This window comes from Bidens hawaiensis, unplaced genomic scaffold (assembly GCF_021521415.1).
Source record: "Bidens hawaiensis isolate Kalapana, Puna unplaced genomic scaffold, B.hawaiensis_p1.1 tig00002772_1, whole genome shotgun sequence".
In the NCBI taxonomy this organism is placed as follows: domain Eukaryota; kingdom Viridiplantae; phylum Streptophyta; class Magnoliopsida; order Asterales; family Asteraceae; genus Bidens; species Bidens hawaiensis.
Window position 1 is genome coordinate 1593451 of NW_027491150.1, and position 23854 is coordinate 1617304.

Here is a 23854-nt window from a genome sequence, read left to right on the forward strand (position 1 = left end):
TCGTTGACTACTCCAACATCGTCAGATCTGATCTTGTCATTGTCACTGCTGAGGCCCGACAGATCACAGGGGAGTCCAGGCTTAACTTGCTGTAGAGGAACCTGTCTCTGTATAAGAATATGGTGCGGCGGGTTTACGGTGGGTTTACGGCGGCGGATCTGCTCATGGATATCCAACAGGGTATCCGGTGGGTTTACGGTGGCGGCGGAGCTGGTGGTGGGAACTGGGGGTGTGGGTTTCGTGGGTCAGTGTTGGATTGTCGTCGGAGTTAGAGAAATTGGGTGATTTGGTGGGTTTGAGATCTAGGGTTTCTAGGGTTAATGATTTGGTGGTAGTGGAGGTAGAGGCGAAATGGTTAGGTGGTGGTGGAGGTAGAGGCGAAATGGGTTGGAGTTGGCCAAATCCGGTGGTGGTGGATGGGTTGGAGGTGGCCGGATCCGGTGGTTGTGGATGGGTTGGAGGTGGCCGGATCCGGTGGTGGTGGTGGCCGGGTTTCGACCAGGAGGTTTAATGGAGAGTTGACCAAGTGGTGGTGGTGGTGGTTGTAGATGGGTGGTTGACGGCGGCGGTGGGAATGGAATGGAATCTGCAACGGGGTGGGTGGGGGTATGGTGGCCGGAGTGGTTGTGATATGGTGATGGTGGCGGCATAGAGAGAGAAAGAAGAGAGAAAGGAGGGGGAAGGTGTTATAAATTTGCAGGTACATACGAAAAGACAAAAATGCCCTCACATGCGTCTCACGTGAGGGTATTTAACTGAGTTTTTCTAACCCAGTTAGCGTAAAGGACGTAACGTGTAGGAAAAAAATGTTTAAAGGACACCGCCTGCAAGGAAAGGACACGAACCGTAATTTGGCTTTTTTTAAAGGACAAAATTTGTAATTGGGTCATAAATTTATTCAAAAGGAGAAGCAAACCTCCTTGGATGCGGCTCTTGTTTCTAATCGAACCTTGGCACGCCGTGTATAGAAAGCACCACCCGTGTGTATTAAAGCTACAGATCTCAAGGGTACATAACGATTAAGACAGTTTCTCCAGTAATATTCACAGAGCCTTACTAGTGAGCTAATACTGCAACAAAATAGAAGATTCTCCACTAAAAAGGTGGTTAGAAAACTTACACGTCATCAACGGTTACACACAAGGGAAGATTCTCCACTACAACGCAATGCTTTCGCTACAATAACAAACATATTTTCAGCAAACTTTAACATTAGAGAAACTTAAATCACAATACTTACTCTGTTTTCTTTCCGTATCCGTTTTAGGGATTGTGACATGATTTGTAGATTCGTTGTTTTACTATGGTGCGGCTGCTGCACATAGATAAATAGAGTTGATGTTGGTATTGTTGTAAAAATAAAAGCTGGTTATTTCTTTATATAAACATCATTAAACTACTTTATTTCTATCTATAGATAAAAGTCTATTTGGATTCATTACCATAAAAAATAAACTATTAAAACTTACATATTAAAGCTTCGGAAAACGTTATTTTGTCACTTTTCCCTTACGTAGATCATGCTGAAGAGGAAGCCATTCATAGTTGGCTACATAAATTCTCCTAAACATCATGCTTGTGGTGAATCAGCCTACAAAATAAAAAATAAATGTAAAGTAATTATGTGTTTAGATTTTTAACCATATCCAATAATGAAATTTGGTTATTAACCTTGTATAAAAAAAATTAACTAAATCACGAAGTCTCAGCCCAAAAAATGACAACCTAACATTAGGTTAATAATCTTGTTTTCTTAGTTATTTATATATCATGAGTATATTATAGACTTATTAGAGCATTCACATCCTCTCCCGTAAGACTAAATCTAAAATTAACATAAAAATGTAATATTTTCTCTTTTCTTTTCAACTAATCATACTTTTTTATACCTTTATTTATTCTTTCTATTCATAACCGCTTTCAAAAAAATTTAAAAAATGGTGAACATTAGTTTTTCAAATATACAAAATTATCAATACATTTTCTTTCTAATCTACTCACAACACCTTAAATCACTCTTTACACTATAAAAAACTCAACTCATAAAACTTGAAAAATGGTGAAATCACAAATTACCAATTACTTGAACATATATAATATTTCTCTTTTTACTAAATAAATATTTGCAGGAAAGAAATACTTAAGTTAAGTACAAGAAAAACTTAGTTATTTATACATTATAAGCATATTATTTTCGAAAAATGAAAAGGTTGAAACAATTTTTGAAGTAATTAAGAGTATGTATAGATGAATAATATACAAGTAAATTAAACAAAAATCATATTATTCCTTATATTTTATAGAAGCTTTTGTGAATGTTCTTGTAACAATATAAACTTGGTTTAAGTAAGAGATTCAAAAGTAGTGAGGGCTACCTGTTGTATTTGGAGGTGTTGAGGTGATGGCCGGAGATGCTTTCGGTTTGCCGAAAATATGAACTAGAATATGAACTAGAGGGCTTGAGTAATTAATAGAAGATGTAGGATGATTTGTAGACCAGAGGAGTTAATATATAACAGTAGATATAGAATCATTTGTAAGTAGGTTGTTGGAGACGTAAGTGTTGTTTTATGTTTATGGTTTTGGTTTGAAAGCGACTGAGCAATGGTAACTTATGGATCTATGACAATAATACATCACCAAATATACTTATCAAATTAATAATAATTAATAAACTAGCGTTGCTATCCGACATTTTGAAACCCGAATCCGATATAAAAACGTGAAATTCGAAATATTTAGGACGGGTAATACACACGTCTCATGAGGGTATGAGACAGGTTTGAAATTACCTTCGCAATTTTTCATGGGTTTGGGATTTGTAATATATCCAATTACCCTACCCGATAACATAGCCCTTTTACTTGATTATATACCTGAGTAACCTGACAAATTATATAGCTTAAAAATTATTATTTATTTTTTTTGTTGATGTGTTTTTTTGGGTAGAATTGGAATTCTCATATTAAACTTGGTGGTAAATTTTTTTAAAACAACGGCTTTCTTACAATTAGGTTATCGTACACTCCAAATTTAAATAGTCTCATTGTCTCACTCTGGCAATACTAATTTGTCTTTGGTGAATTAATTATTCATCAAACTTGTTTACAACATGTTTGATTGGAGATGGATAGATGGTGAGAGGAATAGGATAGTGTTGGATGAAATTGGCAGTATGGAAGCTTCTATTACACCGATGGTGTTTCCGGATGGAGAGGATTATTGGAGGTGGGTCGGTGGTGGGTCTAGTGGTTTTTCTGTCGGAACTGTTAAAAATCTTATTCGGGCCGAGAGTGGGTTCCGTGGCTCGGGGTCGTTTCAATGGTGTAGATGGGTTCCGGTTAGATGTAATATTTTCGCTTGGAGAGCTGTTTTGGGTAAAATTCCGACAGTGGACGCGTTATCGTATAGGAAGATTTCGGTGGGGCGCTCGATTTGTGTTTTATGCGAGTTTGGAGACGAGTCAGTTGAGCATATTTTCACTTCTTGTTATGTGGCTTCGATTATTTGGCAAGCTATTGCATCATGGTGTGGTATTAATAATTTTTTTGCCTTCTCCATGGATGATCTGATGGAGGTGCATAATTATGTTGGGCTTAAAGGATATGCTAAAACTGCCTTTCAAGGTATTGTTATTATCAGCTGTTGGCGAATATGGAAAGCTAGGAATGAATGTGTTTTTGATCGTAAAATTGTTAGGGTGGGTGATTTAATTAGTGAGATTAAATCCCTAAGTTTTTTCTGGTTTTCCAATAGGTTTGATAAGTATTCCCTGTCTTGGGATTCGTGGTGTCGGTTTACGTTTATGTAATTGGTGTTTGTGAGTGGTTTTGCCTTTTTTTTGGGCTGTGTTTATAGAAATTTTCTTGTCAAAAAAAACTTGTTTACAACAATTATTTGTGATAATCAATTTAATTTTTGATAATTGATTAACTTTAAAACTAGATATAACTCGTGTCCCTCTTAATAACCCTAACTCGATATGTTGCTTTACATCTATAGTGTTATATAATATCTAACCGTAACTCAGTTTATATAGATTAATTTTAATTTCCTAGTTAATACATTAACAATTTTAATTATAATGCAATTAGGAAACATAACTAATTATTTTGTACTTCTTAGTATCGAGCCCTTAAATTCATCAACTTATGACTTAAATATGAAATTAACAAATAATAATAATAATAATAATAATAATAAAAAAGAAAAATAAAAGATAAAAAACCCTCACATGCCTGTCTACATTGGTTCCGGTCTTTACATCTATGCTTTGTATAATGTACACACTTTGTCACGCTTTTATGTATAATATAATCTATATGTGTGAGGCTACTCTACCTGTTTTCTATCACATTGTATAGTCTTTTCTTATTTTACTACTACTACTACTTATTATTATTATTATTATTATTATTATTATTATTATTATTAATGGCAAGCTAAACTTATCAGTTTAAAAAAATAATAAAAATTGTCATTGCCCCTTTGGACTAATGGTTTGTAGTTTTGTACATATCAAAACATTGTTAGTTGTTCTATTGTTCCCACGGATTGATGGGGTTTTGTTTGTGGTTCTAAGTTTATTCAAGGTCATAAATCTATTTGGGTGCCATTGTGTGAGTAAAAAAAAAAATACTTTCGAGCCTAGATTTGATAGAAGATTGACAGTTTGGATGGTGAATTTTCATTGTGAGGTTGGTTTGAATGTAGGGTTTTCATATACAAGGAATATTCAAATATTCGGGTAACTCGGTATTGAATTCGAAATTTTTTGAACTATAGTGGAAATATGAATCAATGGCCAACAATGATATATACATGAAACTAAAACTTACCAACAAGGATGAATCGATGCCTAGGTGGGTCAAATAGGTGGGCAATGAGTTCACAAAACCCATTCTTTATTAACTTTATACCGCACAAAGCCACTATTGATGAACTTATGGGCAATAATGAAGTGAAGGTTGCATATGTGTTAGGTCGTTAAGGAATTGAGCTTGTTCATTCGTTAATTTTGTAAACGGACACAAACAAATATAATTGGACACTAACATACACAGATGAACATAAATAGACACAAAATAACATATATTAAATTGAGAATAATTATCATTAAGTAAACACAAAATCACCTGGAAGTTAGGAAATATACCATATAATATCAAAAACAATAATAACAATAACATAATAATCATAAATATAAATACAATTACATCAATAATAACATAAATAACTAAATAAAAATAGTAAATGTAAAAGGCTAATAAACAGACAGAGGTCAATGAACGTAACGAGGCGAACGTTAACGAATAAACATAAACTAACACATTAGCGAACGCTAACGAACACACTCGAATGAGTGTGGCCTTAGTTCGTGTTTGCGCGTTGAGCTTCAAAATTCTTTGTCCATTTATTAAACGAATGAACTAACCACCAACATTCGTTTCATTTCCTAACCAGACAAACTTGTTTGTATAAAGTTTTACTTGTTGGTATTTCCCATATTTTTACCTTTAGAATACCCGGTTCTTTACCCGACCCGAACCCGACGCATAGGGTATGGTTTTTAGAGACAGTACCCAGACCCAAACCCAACCCGGGCATGGCAAAGTGCGGCCCAGGTTACAAATAAAAGAAAAATTAAATATAATTAGAAACAAGATCATAATATAATATACTAACGTACGTAGGGTGTTGCATGCTTAATTAATTTAGGGTTTCATCTTCTTTTTCGAATTCCGGCCAGCCAATGGTTATGATCAGGAAGCAGATCTCGGAGAGGTTCTGGACCGTCGAATGGAAGTACTCTTCCATCACCAACAGGAAGAGGCACTCGTTCTCTTCGATATGGTTCAACAGGTACGTACTAGTTGTTATTATTATTATTATTATTTCATATTCTTCACTGATTGATCAGGAAGAATAAGAAGACAGAGAAGAAGAGGCTGATGATGAAGGTAACAATAATTAATATTATTAATTTTTTATTTTTTTATTTTAAATTAAAATGTGAATTTCACATCCATTTTTAGTAGTTACTAGATTACAATAATTAATGGGAAAATTTCCCAAACTAGACATATTATTCTGTCTGATCCAACTGAATTTGTAGCCTATCGCGCCATGTTGCCTGCGTTTTATGATTCTGCCGACCAATTAGCCGGAAGAACCGTCGTAGGAGAAGATAGTCGGCCCCAAAAGAAAAACAATGTCTGAACAGTTGGATCCGACTGTTTAATTTGTCCGACGAATCCTAGATTTTTCAATTCGGGAGCTTTTGATTTTGTGTTCTATAGTGAAATTAAACATTTGTGTTCTAATAAAAAAAATTAAGCGATTTGCACTATTTATTTAGCTTGATTTTGTGAAGAAATAAGAAAGATGGAGAGGAATGTTGGTTATGGAGGTTTAGGGTTTGAAAGCCTAAAAGGTAGAAGATGAAGAATTCAGTCGGAAAACCATGGTAAAAAATGGTTTTTTTGTGAAATTTCTCTTAATTAATTTGCATAAATTACCTTTTTTACTTCTTTGTTTTAATTAACACAACATCCATCTATATTTATGTTTATATATGATTTGAAATAGGCAATCAAGTTCAATGGTGGATTGAATGACATGAGGAAGCTTACTACTAACGACGAGGCCTTTCGTCTTTCATTGAAGGAGGTTGCTGAAATTATAAACATTATTTGTTCACTGAAGACGCCTAGTCGGAAGACATACAGGCACTGGGATGAGTATGCCATATCATTCTATCTCAAAATGTGTACCTGCTTTCGTGTTGATTATCGGCATTTAGAGGCGGCCACTCCTGATGAGCAGCAGGTAGTACTTTTATCTATAGTATATGTATATCATCAATCACATATATAATTTTTGAGTGAATCTTTTGCCATATACTATAAGTACAAAACGATTACAATAAAGTGGCAGACAACCGGGCAAAAAGCTGCGCCGCAACCCCCTTTTGAATAGCAAAGCCTATATATAATCAAACATCTGGTAACTAATTCTAATTTATTATTTGCTAATTCTAGTTTTTAATTTTTATATATATGTATGTATGCAGGGGTGCACCCAATCCTACTATTACTTGGACCATCTAATGAAGGTACTATTACAATTTACTTACATAGACTCAATTTTGTATCATCTACACTAGAGGCTATTGGACTTTGTTACACTATATTCTAATTTATTTGCTTTGATTGTTTTTGTTTATATGTAGACTGGTGTGAGCTATATGTTGAAGACCCTCCCTTGGGCATATGAACAGGTACTATTATTAATTAATTAATTTTTACATGATGCTTAGTCTTATGATGTTTGAACCAGCACTCAACATTAGTTATTCTATTTTGAGGCCATTGTTAATTAATTGATCTTTTTTTTTGATTGTTAAGGAAAAGCATATGGAGTACAAGGGCCAAAAACAATACATACAGCCAGCCACAAAAGAGATGTCACATGACGACTTTGTAAGCCAGGTAAACTGATACGCGTAGTATGAATCTTAATATAGTCTTATTTTTATTGTTTTAATCTTTTTTTGCTCTGATTCTTTAGGTATATGGGGATCTTCGGACGGGCAACAGGAGGCTTATTGTAGAGGGGGTATTCGACTTCGGTTTGTATTCTTCTGGGACTGGACCTGATCGTATTCCGTATCATTTGTATTTGTTGCTTAAGGAAGCTGGTGAGATCATGAGCAACACTAATGATTCTAATGATTTGAAAATGATTGAAGCAAAAATATACTTCTTTATGACCTACTTTTACTCTCATCTGCCTCATAACTTTCAATAGTATGCATCCTTCAATTGTTGTTTTTTTTAAAGTCTTTTCTTATTAGTCTACTGACATTGCATGTTTCCTTTTATGCAGCAAGAGGGGCATAGCGGTCGGATGCTTTAATGGCCTCAATGACAGCATGTGTGAGTACCGTTTGGACGGTTACACCTTTTACCGTTATGTTTGCTTGCTCATGTCGTCGGCCTTTGATCCAAGGACCCGTCTCACGCCGCTAGAGATGGTTGATATTATGAATGTTATCTACTCACGGAAGACACCTACATTTTGGGGGATGAGTTGTGAAGAGATATCATTCTATTGTAAACTATGTTCCTGCTTTGGGATTGAATACCATCGTTTAGAGGCTGCTTCGGAGAATGATGTGTGTTTGATGAATATGAGACAAAAGGAACAGCTAGCTTCTAATGAGTGAACGCGTCATATGTCGTGTTTATGGTACGTACTAGTGAAAAACTATATCTTAATTTTGGTATGTTTTCTTGTTCAATGGTAACCTTAAGATGCTGTATTTTGTTCTTGGGAACATGTAAAATCAATATCATCAGTTTGTTTTTGTATTTGTGTTTTCTAATTATATTGTGATTGATGTTGAATCTTAATCATGGTGGAATTAGTGATTAGACATATGGTGGTCACTGGTCGGAATTCGAGCACAGATGCAAGAGTAGAAGATACTCAATATGCAATTTGGTTTGCACCGGCAAAAATCGTAGCAAATGGTACTAATGAAAAACCAGATGTTATCTTAAGATGTTATATTCAAACAAAGTCTAATACCCGGGTACTGGGAATTTCAGTTTCACCTTGCACATTCTGCAAATGACACGTCACAAGGTTACAAACGCGTTAAATTACTTATGGTCATAGTTGACCCTATTCATTATTGATAAACAAAACGTGACAATTTTGACCCATTTACTCTATTATATTTATTATAAGTGTGTTAAACCGTTTTTGCCACCAGTAATGCTAAAAATTGACGGTCATCCAACAATTATTACCAGAAAGGATATAATTAGAAAACTATAAATTTGTCATTGCTTCTTGCAGCAGCTCCTAAAGCCCAAATCTATTGTCAATTTTTAGCATTACTGGTGGCAAAAACGGTTTGACACACTTATAATAAAAGTAAATGAGTCAAACTTGTCACGTTTTGTTTATCATAGGGTCAACTATGACCATAAGTTTGGTCCGGCATTTATAGACCATAAGTTGAACAAGAATATCCTTTAAAACCGACTACGTATAATGGTTTAACTAAAAAGTTAAAAAAGTTATTGTCACGTCAATGCGGGGTTTTCACTAACTTTGCTCCTAAAAGTGCGTAATGACTCTCACGTCACTACCAACGAGCCTTCCACCTAGCGGGCCAGCCATAGACGCCCTCGGCCCTTGGCGGTCGGCATGGGGTTTCCGATGGGACCCTCATCCCACCGGGCCCACCTTAACCTCACTGAGCTATGTGGGGTACACTGCATGGGCTTATACTCTGATGGTTTCACTACACATATGTTTTTAATATTTGCAAATTGCATTTGGTATAAACCTCCCCATTACTTCGTCCCAAGAATATGGACCTTAGCTAAGCTCTTGGGGTCCTAATGTCCCATTTGAATATGAATTAGATGCACCGAAGGGTGCTTATATAGAGGTGCACAAAAAACCCGAACCCGGAACCGGTTTTTTTAATACACGAACCTGTACCCGACCCTACCCGTAGGGTACGGATGGGGTATGCATTTTTGGCACTAAAACCCGAACCTGAACCGGACCCGATTTGTACCCGGTAATACCCGAAAACCCGAACCGGTTCCATACCCGGAACTGGGTTTTTCCAATACCCGTAACCGGGTATTTAAATTACCCAATGTATACCCGAAAAATACCTTAAAAATACCCGAAAATACCCCTAAAAGTGCAAAATTTTAAAAAATCCAATCTATACCCGAAAAATACCCAGAGAAAAACCCAAAAAAAAACCCGTAAATAGGGTTTTTTCAATACCTTGAATACCCGGTTTTAGAATACCCAGTTCTATACCCGACCCGAACCTGATGAATAGGTATGATTTTTGGAGACAATACCCGACCCGATTATTACCAATACCCGGTTACACCCGTAACCGGTCATACCCGAATCCGATTCCATATCTGAACTCGAGTATTTAAAAAACCCGATTTGTATAGGTGGAGTACTCACTACTCAACCAATACTAGAGTGGTGAATTATGTGACATTGAAATAGGGGTTGTAACTTGTATTCATATACTTATAAACTGAATATCATATTTACTCCTTTTTTTAATGTGTTTTAAATTTTATTTGTAAATTTCTTTTTATTTTTTATTTTTTCTTATTTCATTTATTTATATTTTGAAAGTAATATATAATATAAAAAGATAATATTCCTTAAAACACAATCAACCCCCCTATAAGAATAAAACTACACCAAGCTAGAGGTTTCTTTATAAAGTGAGCTCTCAAAGTTTGAAAAAGCATAAGGTCTATACAACTTACCACATGGACAGATGGACTTCTAATGCAAAAACTAGTGAAGTTCATAACTTATAAGGCTATTTATAATAGGGCGTTTATCAACCTACGTGTCAACAAAAAAAAACGCCCCAACTCTACACTTCAACAAAATGTGTGTTAACCTTTTAAGCGTCTATAAAGGCACGGAGTTGCCTCATCTTGAATCCTACTTTCCCGATCACCATCATACATATATTTTTCTTATAATTACTTTTTAAATTAATCTAAAAAATATTATATGGTATCATGGAGTAAAAGTGTAAAACCGTTACTCATCTTTTTTCTTAAAGTTTTCTATTTACATGACATCAACGGGTTTTTTTTTTTTTTACTTTTTGTTGAAATCATTACGGATACATAACTTTTTATTTGAATTCATAATGCAAATGGAAGTCACAACATTGGTAGTGAGAACCAATTTCCTGGTGATACATGGAACTTAAACATGGGTGTCTATAATCTGACCAAGTGTAACATTAAAGTCAGAATTAAATGGTTTCAATCAGTTACAACTAACTTGACTTATCTTTAAGAAAATAATCAAAACATCATCATATCACAATCTAAAAACTGCTTGATCTTAACCACACATCCAAACACCCCTGTAAATTGTCATAGTAAAGCTTCAACAATTAACACAAATTCAAAAGAAGAAAAAAACAGACATATGAACTATGAAGCACACAAACCAAAACTAAGCAGAAAATTTTAAGTTCTCCATTAATTACATCTCTTTAAATAAAGCTGTAACACTAGCAGATAAACAACTTCTGGAATTGAAAGAAAAAAAAACATGTTTGAGCATCTACGAGACGAGATTTGAACCCTTCGTCACATTAAGAAAAAACAAAATCTTATCCAACATCTTGATACCGTTAGTCCAAAGGCCCTTTAGTAAAACTCTGAACTATAATCTTCACTTTGACTAACTTCAGATTAATAATAATCAACATCAGCATCACTCGGAGCCGGAAGATTAAGATCAATAAGATTAATACTCTTTTTCACAACATGTTTAGCACTAGCGTGTGATCTCTTATGCCCACCAAGTGCTTGACCGGAAGCAAACACTTTGAAACACACATGACATTCATGCATTTTACTTTCAACTTGTGTTTGATGATATTTATTATACTGAAACCGGTTATTCGGTTTGATTCTCTTGTGACTTGCTATGTGTCCACCAAGTGCTTGATATGATCTAAAGATTTTGTTACATGTTTGACATTTGTAATAGTTTCTTCTAGGAAGTCTTCTAACTTTTGTAACTAATTCCGAATCAGATGATTCGTTTGATTCGGAATCAGATACCAGTTCCTCTTCAATTTCTTGTTTTTCATCATCTATCCATTTATCTCTTGATAACATCATTAAACAGTATGCAACAGCTTCTTCTGGTGAAGCATAGGAGATCGAACTAACCGGCTCGGGTGTTGAAGATTCATTATCATTTTTGATAGTTTTCATTTCATGAAAATGTTGTTGATCACCGAACCATGAGCTCTCGGGTCTCCGAAACCGTCTGGAACGTTTCCGGACCGAAACGTTTCTAGACAATTCATTTTTTATTCCTTCAACCGAAGAAAACGACGACGACGATGACGACGACAATGGCTTAAGTTTGCACTTATGGTACTCCATTTGTGCAATATATTTTTCTCACTAAAAGTATGTTTGTATGTATGTGTGTGTGATTTAGGGGTTTGAATTAAGTTTAAGTAAAGAGTGTGTTGAAACTTAAAGGAGTAGGTGACAAGCATTCCTTTACCAAGAGTAGAGTAATATACTACCAAAGTAATTAACAAAAGTAATTATAAAAGTAAGTTGATAACAATGACATTAATATGAAATTAATGCTCTACTTTGACTATTAAAATAATTGAATATTTCCATTATACACAGTTTCAAAACTAGTGTTAAATTAAATAGATATAAAATAACACAGTTTCAAAGATATTTAATTAATATCTTTTACAACATATGAAATTTCCATGGTATATATACATCTAGTTTAGAAAAATATTAATAGTAGTAATAAAAATAGTTTCATTATATCATATACACAGTTTAAAAACAAAGGTTAAATTAAATAGATAAGATAACACAGTTTCAAAGATAATTAATTAATATCTTTTAAGAAAGAACAAAATATAAAATTTCCATTGTACAATATATATAATTTAGAAAAATATTAATAGTAGTAATAACAATAGTTTCATTATACCATATGGACATTTTTAAAACAAGCGTTAAAATTAAATAGATAATTTAAGTATTTAGCACACAGTTTTAAAAATATTAAATTAACAGCTTTTAGCAAACAAAATATAAAATTTCGCTAGTACAAAAAATGGTTACATGAAAAGGTTATATATATATATATATATATATATATATATAATTAGCTAAAGCATGTACACCCACACCAAACAGGTCACGTGCGTGCATGGATATATAAGTATGGAGTATGTTGTTCACCGACGATGATGATCCGGAAATAATGGATTTGGTCCATGGTGACTCGCTCCAGCAAGTTTAGCTTTTGTTACTCATGACAAATTTTTAGTGTTATGTTAAAAGAAAAATACTCAATTTTTAATATTGATCACATGTTCATTGATAAGTTTTCTATAAATAATAAATATAACTTTTTGAAAGTAAGTGAAGTAAATGAAATGAGTGATTATTGTTTGAAAAGTTGGATTTCTATAATCCAAATCATTATCAGTTAGCCGACATTAATCTAACTTAACTTATTTTATATTAAAATTTTTTTTTGGGATGCGTCGTCACCCCCCTTTGGAATGATAAACCCGATCCTACTGAAAACAAGGTTATAGTTCTTTGGCGTTGATAAGACCCGCTGAACTCTTTTAAAAAACATAATAGTTTCGGGTGCAAGGGACCCAAATGTATCAAAAGCAAAATGAATGAAGACGTGTTGATTCTCGGCACATGTTTTCTCATGCTTAGCATTTTTTCTTGATTCCGCCGTCAACACAGTGTGCCTAATAACAAACCATGTATCCCTAAGCCCAACAGGGGGGGGGGGGGGTACTTCGGTAAGGTCTATACAAGTGTGCTTCGACCCTGCCCATCCAAACACAAAAACGTCTGATGGCCGGAGAGTAGCCCTCCCTTACGTCTTGTTCTTGAGAAAATGAAAGGAGAAGGAAGGATAAGAAAGGGAAGGGAAGGGAAAGAAATATTTTTTAATTAGATGTGTTATTGAGTTGGAAGGAAATTAAAGGAAAAGAAAAAATAACTATGTTAAAAAATAGTTATCCTTAGTAATTATCCAATTTTTAAGAGAATAATTTACCGGGAAAAACATCAATTTAATCTCTCCTAACTCCTCATACTCCTTTCATTTCCACCCTAAAAAAAACTTAAAAACACCCATTTTTTAACTATTATTAATTTTCCTTTTCTTTTCCTCCTTAAAAAAAATTCAAGAATAGGTTGTTAAAGTGATCCAATTATTTGTGGCATATATATAACTTTTTTTTAAAGTTGTATCCGTTGAGATGGAGTTTACACACCGAGTAAGTGTGCGATCAGGTGATGTCAGTCAGATCTGCTCTTTCACATGCTTCAATCATGATCTAACGACTTAGTTTCCCTTCTTGTGAGACTCTTGTTGGACAGCCGAACTAACTAGGTTTTCTTGTCTTTGCATAGAATGTATCTTTTATATTTTTAAGGTGGAATTTTATAAACCTGTTTGATAATATTGCTACTTGAGTTACAAATTAATAATCAACACAAACTAGCACACTTTCAGATCATACAATAGCTTTTAGTGATGTCGTTAGATAGGATAAAGTTGCGTAATTATTCAAATTACATGTATGTAAGTGTTCATATTGCACATACATTTATATATTTTCATATTATGCATTTGTAATTGTTCATATTATATATACGTATAATATGAACAATTACTTATCATAATATCTCGTATAAACAATTAGATGCATATATGTATTGCGAATATATAGTTGTTTATTAAATATATGTAACCATTTAAGTTGTTTTTTTCCTACATTGGCAGTGGTTCTCAGTTTTAATTTAAGTTGTTTTATTATTTGGAACCGGCTTAACTCGAACATGGTGAAGAGGTATGTACCCGCCTCAACACCGAGCAAGGCGGGTCAACCCACAAGATATAGACAAGAAGCTTGAAATCAAGACATTATGAAGGCACAAAGCCAAAACCTACGCGCATGGCGCATATCACATATGCTCACGCATATCACATATGTTCATGCATCACATGCTCAGGCATCATATGCCCAGGCACCACACATGCTCAGGCATCATATGCCCAGGCACCACACATGCTCAGGCATCATATGCCCAGGCACACATATGCTCGCGCATCACATATGCTCACGCATATCACATATGCTCGTGGCGCATCAGCGCGCGGCGCATATCACATCTGCGCATGAAACATCTGCGCGTGAGAATAAAGAGAAGACCTCGCGCATCCTCAGGATTGGCGCATATCACACATGCACGTAATCAACCTCGTCCTTACCCAAATCAGGATTAGGGCAACCTTGATTGTGCACGTCAGACAACCTTCCAGAAGGTATCTTTTAAGGAATAAGAATATGCTGATGTTGACAGCTGCCAAATGAAAGGTGGACAACTCAGCATAAACCATGTGCTACCACGTGATTACAACCAATGAAAAAGCACCAGGTGTCCCCAAGGACACGTGGCGCCAAGCAATTGGAGGAGGCCAACAAAACCCTAATTGGGTCTGAGCCCAATCAGTGGAAACCCTAGCACTATAAATACAGCATCAACTCCACAAGGAAGGATCATCAAATATCACCTGACAACATACAATCACAGAGTATTCAGCTATTAAGCAATACACTCTAAATTCCTTACTCTCACATATTATTATCTTCTCCCACAAATACTTATTCTCACACCGGAGGGTTACCCCAAAGAGGACCCCTCTGTCCCTTTCTGAGGGGTAAGTTTACGGTGCTGTTCATTTTGTAGGTGGAAGAACCCAGATCCAAGAGAAACCATCTGTGAAATAGCATAATCACACCCGAGGAAAGTAGATCGTCTACCAGTGAGTCGATCCACGCTTCTTCATTGGCCCCATCCACTGATACAACGGCAATCAGATCTCATCAGATCTATATATAAAAAAAATCACCATGGTTTCTGGCATTCATAACGTTGATCAAGTTCTGGAGGATATTGAACGTGAGGATGTTAATGAGGGACAACAGTTTCTGAGGGTGCCGCGTGATTCTACGCGCACCACCAGTAACCGTCCCTTCATCATAACTCCTCACGGCCAGACTGAAACTCCTCCAGACGATCTCACGTTACAAAATCTTGCCGGCGCGAAACAAAAAGGACCAATGGGTCTAGAAGATGAAACAAATGATCCTAAAGAATGGCTCATAAACGAGCAGCGGCGTCTAATGGACAAGTACAATGAGATGGTCAAACAGAAAAAGCTAGCCGACTTAACACAAAGGCAAGCGCTTGATAAGCAAACTGTTCATGGAACAAAAAGGCCGCGCGCGCTGGAAGAAGGACATTCTGTTCACACTGCACACACTGAGTTCAGTGATGAAGAAGTGCACAGCATGAGGAAGACGCGAGATACTCATGCAGGAGGCTCACAGCTCCGCGCGCCTGTGAACATGGCGCCTGGAGCCAGAGCCGATCTGGATCTGCACATGCCGTACAGCCCACCAGTTAGAGGGCAAGTGGACGTAACCACACCGTACAGACCAGCCATCTTGGTGAAACATTCAAAGTTCACTGCGAGCATCGCGCAGGCTCCTATCCAGCACAAAACCAAGATGCCAAGTGGTTTGGGTAAATATGACGGCACAACAGATCCAGACGATTTCTTGCAAGGTTTTTACAACACGGGAAACCTAGAGAGCTGGACGATGCCAACATGGTGTCACATGTTTGCTCGTTGCCTCACGGGCGCGACGCGTGTCTGGTTCGAGAGCTTGCCGACTGGGCAAATTGATGGGTTCGAGGAACTATTGGAAAAGTTCCAAGCCCACTTCGTACAGCAACGCAGACACACGCGCGACCCTGATGACATCATGCACTGCGTGCGCAGGAATGATGAAACGATTGAAGACTACATCACTCGTTTCAATCAGGAGTCTCTGGCAATCGGAGGTATAACTGAGCAACTCCTGCGCGTAGCCTTTATACAAGGCGCGCGCAGTGATCAACTACGCCGAGCTCTCGTAAGCAGAGATGGCATGCCCACCACGTGGGCCAAGTTAATGGAAGCATCGCGAGTTTTCGCGAGGAATGAAAAACAAATTGCACAAGATAGGGCAAGAGAAAGAGCGCATCAAGCTGAGTCACCGCGCAGCAAAGAAAAGAGGGGCAAGCAGAACTCTGTATGGTCCAGGTTGCAACCAACCAGTTTTTCTTCCGCAGAGAAGCAGGCGCAACCAAGCTCACCACAGCCCCAAAAAGATGTTCGTCATCGCGGGGAGGGTGACAAGAGGGAAGGCGGCAGAGATCCTAACAGACCTCTGCCAAGAATATGGACTCCCCTCACTAAAACGCCTTCACAGGTGTTAAGCACTGAGAATGTCCAATTCAAAAGCCCCAAGCCACTACACTACAAGGGACCATCAGACAGTGGCAAATACTGTGAGTTTCACAAGTCCACAGGACATAACACTGATGCATGCCACCACTTGAAGGATGCAATTGAAAAGGATGTGAAATCAGGCAAGCTGGCTCACCTGGTAAAGAACTCAAGATCAGAAAATGAACAACCAGAAGGAGCCTCTGCCAGTAAAAAGTACAAAAGAATCTGTGTAGCCGAGGGAGGAAGGCAAGGGCAAACATCAAGAAAGAGAAGCGCGCAAATCCAAGGAGATTGGCGCGAGCAACAAGTCATCTTCCCGAGAATCAGGGGAGGCCCTTCCATCAGCAGTCCTCTTGTCATCACTACACACATTGCTCATTACGAAGTGTCAAAAGTCCTGGTTGACACTGGCAGCGAGTCAGACATCATGTATGAGCAATGTTTCAGGAAACTGGATCCGGCAGACCAAGCAAGGCTTGAAATTGTGAATGCACCAATCTCTGGTGTTTCAAATGAAATCATTCATCCCCTAGGTCAAATACAATTTGAGCTAACTATGGGGGATGACAAACACAAGCGAGCCGAAGTTGTCAACTTCTTGGTCCTGCCCACCACTTCTTGCCACAATATGATCTTGGGTAGGGGAACAATTGCCCAATTTAACGCCATACCGTCGCCAGCGCACGGCGCGTTGGGGTTCCCAACACCAACAGGTGTAACTTTTGTATACCGGGATCATTTGTGTGCAGTGACAAGTACTCCGCGGGAGGGGAAAATGAAACTTCCAATGGCAGACAACGCGCCAGAGGAATGGATTCTCAACCCAAAATTCCCGGAGCAGAAAATCACAATTGGCGCAACGATATCAGACGACCCGAGGTTGAGAATGAAAAGGTTGCTCACAGCATATATGTCGGTCTTCGCGTGGCAACACTCTGATATGACTGGGGTTCCGCGAGATCTGGCGCAGCATTCTCTAAACACCTTCAAGTCTGTAGAGCCAATTGCTCAAAAGAAGAGAATCATGGGGGATGAAAAGGCGAGGGCCATGAATGAACAGGTTGAGGATCTATTGCGCGCAAACATCATCCGCCCGATACGATACCAGACATGGGTAGCCAATCCTGTGATGGTAAAGAAAAGTAACGGGTCGTGGAGGATGTGCATTGACTTCAAGGACCTCAACAAAGCGTGCCCAAAAGATTGTTACCCCCTCCCAAACATCGATGCAAAGGTGGACTCCGTGGCGCCATTCAAACTCAAATGTTTCCTGGATGCCTACAAGGGCTATCACCAGATTCAAATGGCACCACAAGATGAGGACAAGACCGCATTTAGAACCGACAAGGGTGTTTTTTGCTACACAAAAATGCCCTTTGGTTTGAAGAATGCGGGCGCCACCTACCAAAGACTTATGGATGCCGTTTTCAGCGAGCAAATCGGAAGAAACCTAGAAGTCTATGTGGATGATTTGGTGATCAAGAGCAGGGAGGAAAAGCAAATGCTCATAGACATCGAAGAAACCCTTGGAAGCCTAAAGGAAGTTAACATGAAGCTCAATCCGAGCAAATGTACTTTCGGCGTACTGGAGGGAAAATTTCTAGGTGTAATGGTCACCAAGGATGGTTTCAAGGTGAACCCGGAGAAGGTGGAGGCCATCCTTGACATGCCCTCGCCATCCACCATGAAAGAAGTCCAGAAGCTGAATGGTAGATTGGTTTCAATCAACAGGTTCCTAGCGAACCATGCAAGCAAATCTACCCCGTTTGTCAACACATTGAGGAATTGCTTAAAGAAAAGCCAATTCAAATGGACTCCTGAGGCCGAGCAAGCTTTCAGTGAGATTAAAGAATGTTTGATAAATCTGCCCGCGCTCACAGCTCCACTTCCTGGTGAAACTCTGACACTGTACCTATGGCGCAGTATTGTTGGTGGATCGCAAGGGAATCCAAACGCCAATATACTATGTGAGTCGGGTGCTGACAGATCCTGAGACGCGCTACTCCATCATGGAAAAGTTAGTTTTGTCACTACCACACGCGTCGCGCAAGCTTCATAGATATTTCAATGGTCATCCCATTGAAGTACTGACTGGTTACAACATCCAGCAAGTCTTGCGGCGCCCCGCGCTCTCGGGAAGGCTGACAAAGTGGGCGCTGGAATTAGGAGAGCACACGATCTCCTATAAGCCCCGTCCAGCAATAAAGGGACAAGTTTTAGCTGATTTCATCGCGGAAATTCCAGAAGAAAAAATTGAAGAGGCTCAGCGCGAGGTAGACCCTCCGCGAGCCAATGATGAAGAAAATGTTTGGAGATTGTTCACTGACGGAGCTTCAAACAACGAAGGGTCCGGCGCAGGCCTAAAACTGGTGGATCCAGAGAATCATGAATATACTTACGCCATCAGGTTGGACTTCAAGAGCACAAACAATGAGGCTGAGTATGAAGCCCTGCTGGCTGGGTTGCGCATCGCGCACAAATTTGGAGTTAAAAAGCTAGAGGCCCATGTTGATTCATACTTGGTAGCAGCACAGGTCAATGGCCTTTATGATGCCAAGGAGAACACCATGCCTCTGTATCTAGAGCAGGCGAAAAAGCTCATCGAGCAATTTGACTGCTTCAGAATTATTCATATTCCGCGCAGTGAAAACAAATCTGCAGACGCGCTGAGTAAGATGGCATCAACCAGTTTCGATCACTTTGGCAAAGATGTCAGGGTAGAGGTAATGAGCAACCCGTCGGTGGTAGCGAAGTCTGTCCTTGTAACTCATACAACCCCTTCATCATGGATAACTCCAATAATGGAATTCTTGAAGGAGGGAAGAGTACCAGACGATCGCGCACGGGCGAGGAAGATAAGACACAAGGCGCAGAACTATGAACTGCTTGATGGTACATTATATCGACGCTCTTATCTTGGGCCGCTCATGAAATGCCTAGATGCTGAGGAAGCAAGCTATGTGATCAGAGAGATACACGAAGGAATCTGTGGAATTCATGCTGGCCCGCGCATGGTGGTTGCCAAGGCAATGAGCGCAGGCTACTATTGGCCAGGCATGTACTTGGACGCTCTAAAGGAGATCCAAAAATGCAAAGCATGTCAGAGCTATGCGCCAAACACCATGCGGCCAAAGAACAACTTGATTCCAGTAACCTCAGCATGGCCTTTCCACAAATGGGCAATCGACATTGTGGGTCCCCTACCGCAAGCGCCAGGGCGAGTAAAATTTTTGGTAGTGGCAGTAGACTATTTCACAAAATGGGTTGAAGCCAAGCCACTAGCAAAAATCACAGCCGAAGCAATGAAGCAGTTTATATGGAGCCACATCATATGCCGTTTTAGCTTGCCCATGGAAATTGTGAGCGACAATGGCAAACAATTCACTGACAAGAAGATATCCAGCTGGCTGAAGGAATTGCGCATCAACCAAATTTTCACCTCAGTTTATCACCCTCAGGGGAATGGACAAGTGGAACGCGCGAACCAAAGCTTGTTAAATGGGCTGAAGAAAAGGTTGGAAGGAGAATCCCATTCTTGGGTCGAAGAGCTACCTAATGTCTTGTGGGCACACAGGACATTAAGCAAAACCAGCAATGGCGAATCCCCGTTCAGCCTAACCTATGGAACGGAGGCAATGATTCCAGCAGAAATTGGATGCCCATCCCATAGAGTGCTCATGATGAGCAAGATTGATAACGAGCGCGAAAGAAGGTTGGATCTCAACTTACTTGAAGGGCGCAGAGAGGCGGCTATCATCAGTGAAGCCAAGTACAAGAAAAAACTGGAAAAATATTACAACCAGCGTGTGAAAGAATGTCACTTCAAGAAAAATGATTTTGTCCTTCGAAACAATGAAGCTAGCCGCGCGATACCCCCAGGAAAAATGTCACCCAATTGGGAGGGACCGTATCAAATCTCAGAAGAATTGGGGAAAGGCGCATATGCTTTAAAAGATTTGAATGGAAAGAAGATCCCGCGCGCATGGAACGCGGCACAGCTTAGAAAATGTTTCATGTAAAAAATATCAAGTTTGTAATCAAGGCTTTTTAAGCAATTATGAATAATGATACGCGCTATCTTCTCTTAATGTGGATTCTATTTTGCATACATGTTTCACACTTCCCTTTATTAGTTTTGAGCAATATGACAATATTGTATTGACATCAAAACGAAATAAAAACGAAGTAAAACATACATGCGCGAGCTTCAAGCTCAAACGCGTTAACGAGTCTTAACTCTAAAACGTCAGGGCCTTAGCCCAACTCTATTACCTTTTGCATACATGTTTCACACTTCCCTTTATTAATTTTGAGCAATATGACAACATTGTATTGGCATCAAAACAAAATAAAACGAAGTAAAACATACATGCGCGAGCAACAAGCTCAAACGCGTTAACGAGTCTTAACTCTAAAACGTCAGGGCCTTAGCCCAATAATGTGAGCCTTAGCTCAAATCACTCACAACATCCATTCGACATGCTGCGCAGACAGACCATAAAAATACCTAATCACAACTAAGGCAAAGCGAATGCCAAAACATAGTTGTTAAGGTCTCAGGTCGAGGTCACGCATAAAATTGTAATGGATATCTGAGTAACGCATTGACGCGTAAGGCTAAAAAACTCATAATTCCATAAACGCGCGATAACGTCGCGCAAAAAAGGAATAATGACAGCGCCAAGACACGTGTCAACATAATCAAGATATGGCAAAATCACTTACAATATGACAAGGGTTAAGTATAATAAATTCCTTACAACCTTGGTCTTATTCCAACGTGCAAGCATATCTTATATAAAGAGATGAATGGGAATGCGCAAGATGCGAAGAAGGGAAAAACAAAATTTCATTCCAAACCATTGAAACTTACAAGTTTACAAAATGAGATACAAACTACAAATAAAAAAAAAAATGAAGGGCTTCTCAAGTCTCCACGTTGACATCAGCCTCTTCATCATCCTCATCACTGCCCTCAGTATCTGGCGCAGCCTGCTCCTCGTCATCTCCAAACTGACCATAGTCAAGTTGTTCGTCTTGAATGGAGTCTTCTATCGCAACAATGTCAGGAGCGGATCCTTTGGTCACGCCAGAGCCGCTAGCAACGCCAGCATTCCCCGCGCCATCATCGCCGCTACCAGCCCCTTCGCACTCGTCAAGTAATTTCTTTAGCGCGCCGAGGTCGGGCTGGTCAGCAAGCGCGGATATCTGCAAATCATAAGCAAAAATATGAGTACAAAAAGACTTAGAAAATAAGTCAAGGTAATCTCATTAAGGTTAAAATACCTGCGCAAGGATGGGAATGGGAGTATTCATATACTTCTCCCCCATCGCGGCCATTTCCGCGCAGGCAGCGTCGCTCTGATAAGGGTACTCGGATGGGTTCTTCTTCAACATGCCATATTCATAACCATCCGTGAACCCTTCAGCTCGGCCCACCAAGCGCGCGACAGCGTTGCAATCCATCACCAGGGCCTGAAACTCGCCTGAGTATTTCATCGCGTAAGCGCAACGAGTCATGCCCTGTGAGATCAGCCATTGGCGATCCTGCGCGAGGCCAGCAACAGACGTCTCGAGGGCAGGAACCTGAGAGTTTAATAACTCAACAGTTTCCTTAGTCTTTTTTAGCTTCTCTTTGTCGGACGCTGCTGCCGCCAAGATTTCTTCTTTTTCCGCCCGCGCAGCATCAAGTGCTTCCTGGCTGGACGCTGCCGTCGCCAGGGCTTCATCTTTATCGGCCTGCGCGGCCGCCAGCTCTTTCTTCAGGCGCGCAACCTCACTCTCCAGTGATGATTTTTCAGTGATAGACTGGACAAGAGCTCGGTCACGCGCCTCCGCCTCCAGCTCCAAGTCGCGCGCTCGGCTCGCGTACTTGGCCGCGTCCGCTTCCGCCGCATGCAGCTTCTCCCGCGCAGCCTGAAGCTCATGACCGCGCTTCACGAAGGCGCTGTTGGCACTGGCTCTGTTCTCACTGAGCTCTGCTTGGAGCTTTTCAGCTCTCTCGCGAGCATCAGAAAGATGCCAAGCAGACACCTTAGCCTCTTGCTTGGCTTCCGCAAGAGCATCACGTACTTTTACGTAATCAGAGCGAAGCTCTTGGGAGGCAGCAAAGAAGGCCGACCCAGCAAACATATGGTCGTTGAGCAGGTCGTCGCGAGCGCGGTCCTCCTGGAACCTCCTTTCAGATGGAGGCACAGCATGAGCCCAGAATTCCGCACACACACCCATGGACTGAAAGGTGCTGTCTTCAGTAATATTCCATCTCGGGCGGTAAATGTGATCGGATTCCTGCAAAAGCAAAGTAATTATCTAAGTTATCAAAACACTAAGATGGAAGTCCGCGCAGCGGAACAAAAATTAACCTATACCTGCGGGGATGAAGCAGAAAAGTCAGCGCCAGCCCCACGAGAAGGCTCCGCCGCGAAACATCGTGGCGCTGCAGGGCTGGCGCGGGCGCCTGCGGAGTCTTCAACTTCAAACTCCTCACCCTCCTCTGAAATAGGCCTCTTCTCCTGCGACCTAGAATCAAAATCGGTCTCGCAGGGAGGGCTGTGCGCAGGAGGAGGTGAGGGAGGTCTCGACGCCGCCAGGTCGGCGCGCAAAGCGGCCTCCTGCTCCTTAGTAATCCCGATGAGGGGAGATTCATCGCTTGCAGGAGCAGGAGCAGAGCCAACGGCGCTAGCACCGGCGCCAGAAGTGCCACCAGAAGCTTGTACGCCAGCTACGGCTTCTATGAAAAAATCAACAACAACAAATGGTTAATGACTTGATCTAAAAGAAAGTCAGAAAAAAAAAAGCGCAATACGTACCTTGGCGCAACTCCGTTCGCGAAGCAAACATCGCCATGAAGTCCATTCTACCCTTCTTTGAGGGTAAAACAGGGGACTTCGAA

General features: G+C 39.6%; 3 protein-coding genes and 1 long non-coding RNA gene across 4 annotated transcripts; 3 read left to right on the top strand and 1 right to left on the bottom strand.

The window, feature by feature from the left end:
- The first annotated feature begins 228 nt into the window (after window positions 1-228).
- Window positions 229-762, top strand: LOC143621073 (uncharacterized). The gene is made up of 3 exons (XR_013151450.1): window positions 229-362; window positions 428-611; window positions 666-762. It is a non-coding gene; the product is annotated as an uncharacterized LOC143621073 (long non-coding RNA).
- A 2350-nt stretch (window positions 763-3112) lies between these two features.
- LOC143621229 (uncharacterized) lies at window positions 3113-3811 on the top strand. Its single transcript, XM_077092727.1, has one exon. The coding sequence runs from the start codon at window positions 3113-3115 to the stop codon at window positions 3809-3811; it is 699 nt and encodes a 232-aa protein (XP_076948842.1).
- A 2789-nt stretch (window positions 3812-6600) lies between these two features.
- On the top strand, window positions 6601-8254 carry LOC143621074 (uncharacterized). Its single transcript, XM_077092600.1, has 6 exons — window positions 6601-6828; window positions 7073-7114; window positions 7232-7279; window positions 7407-7490; window positions 7570-7808; window positions 7888-8254. Exons 1-6 carry the CDS (start codon window positions 6619-6621, stop codon window positions 8225-8227), a joined length of 963 nt encoding a protein of 320 aa, XP_076948715.1. The 5' UTR covers window positions 6601-6618; the 3' UTR covers window positions 8228-8254.
- A 2942-nt stretch (window positions 8255-11196) lies between these two features.
- On the bottom strand, window positions 11197-12090 carry LOC143621075 (zinc finger protein ZAT1-like). Its single transcript, XM_077092601.1, has one exon. It carries the CDS (start codon window positions 11988-11990, stop codon window positions 11286-11288), a length of 705 nt encoding a protein of 234 aa, XP_076948716.1. The 5' UTR covers window positions 11991-12090; the 3' UTR covers window positions 11197-11285.
- Between the last annotated feature and the right edge of the window lie 11764 nt (window positions 12091-23854).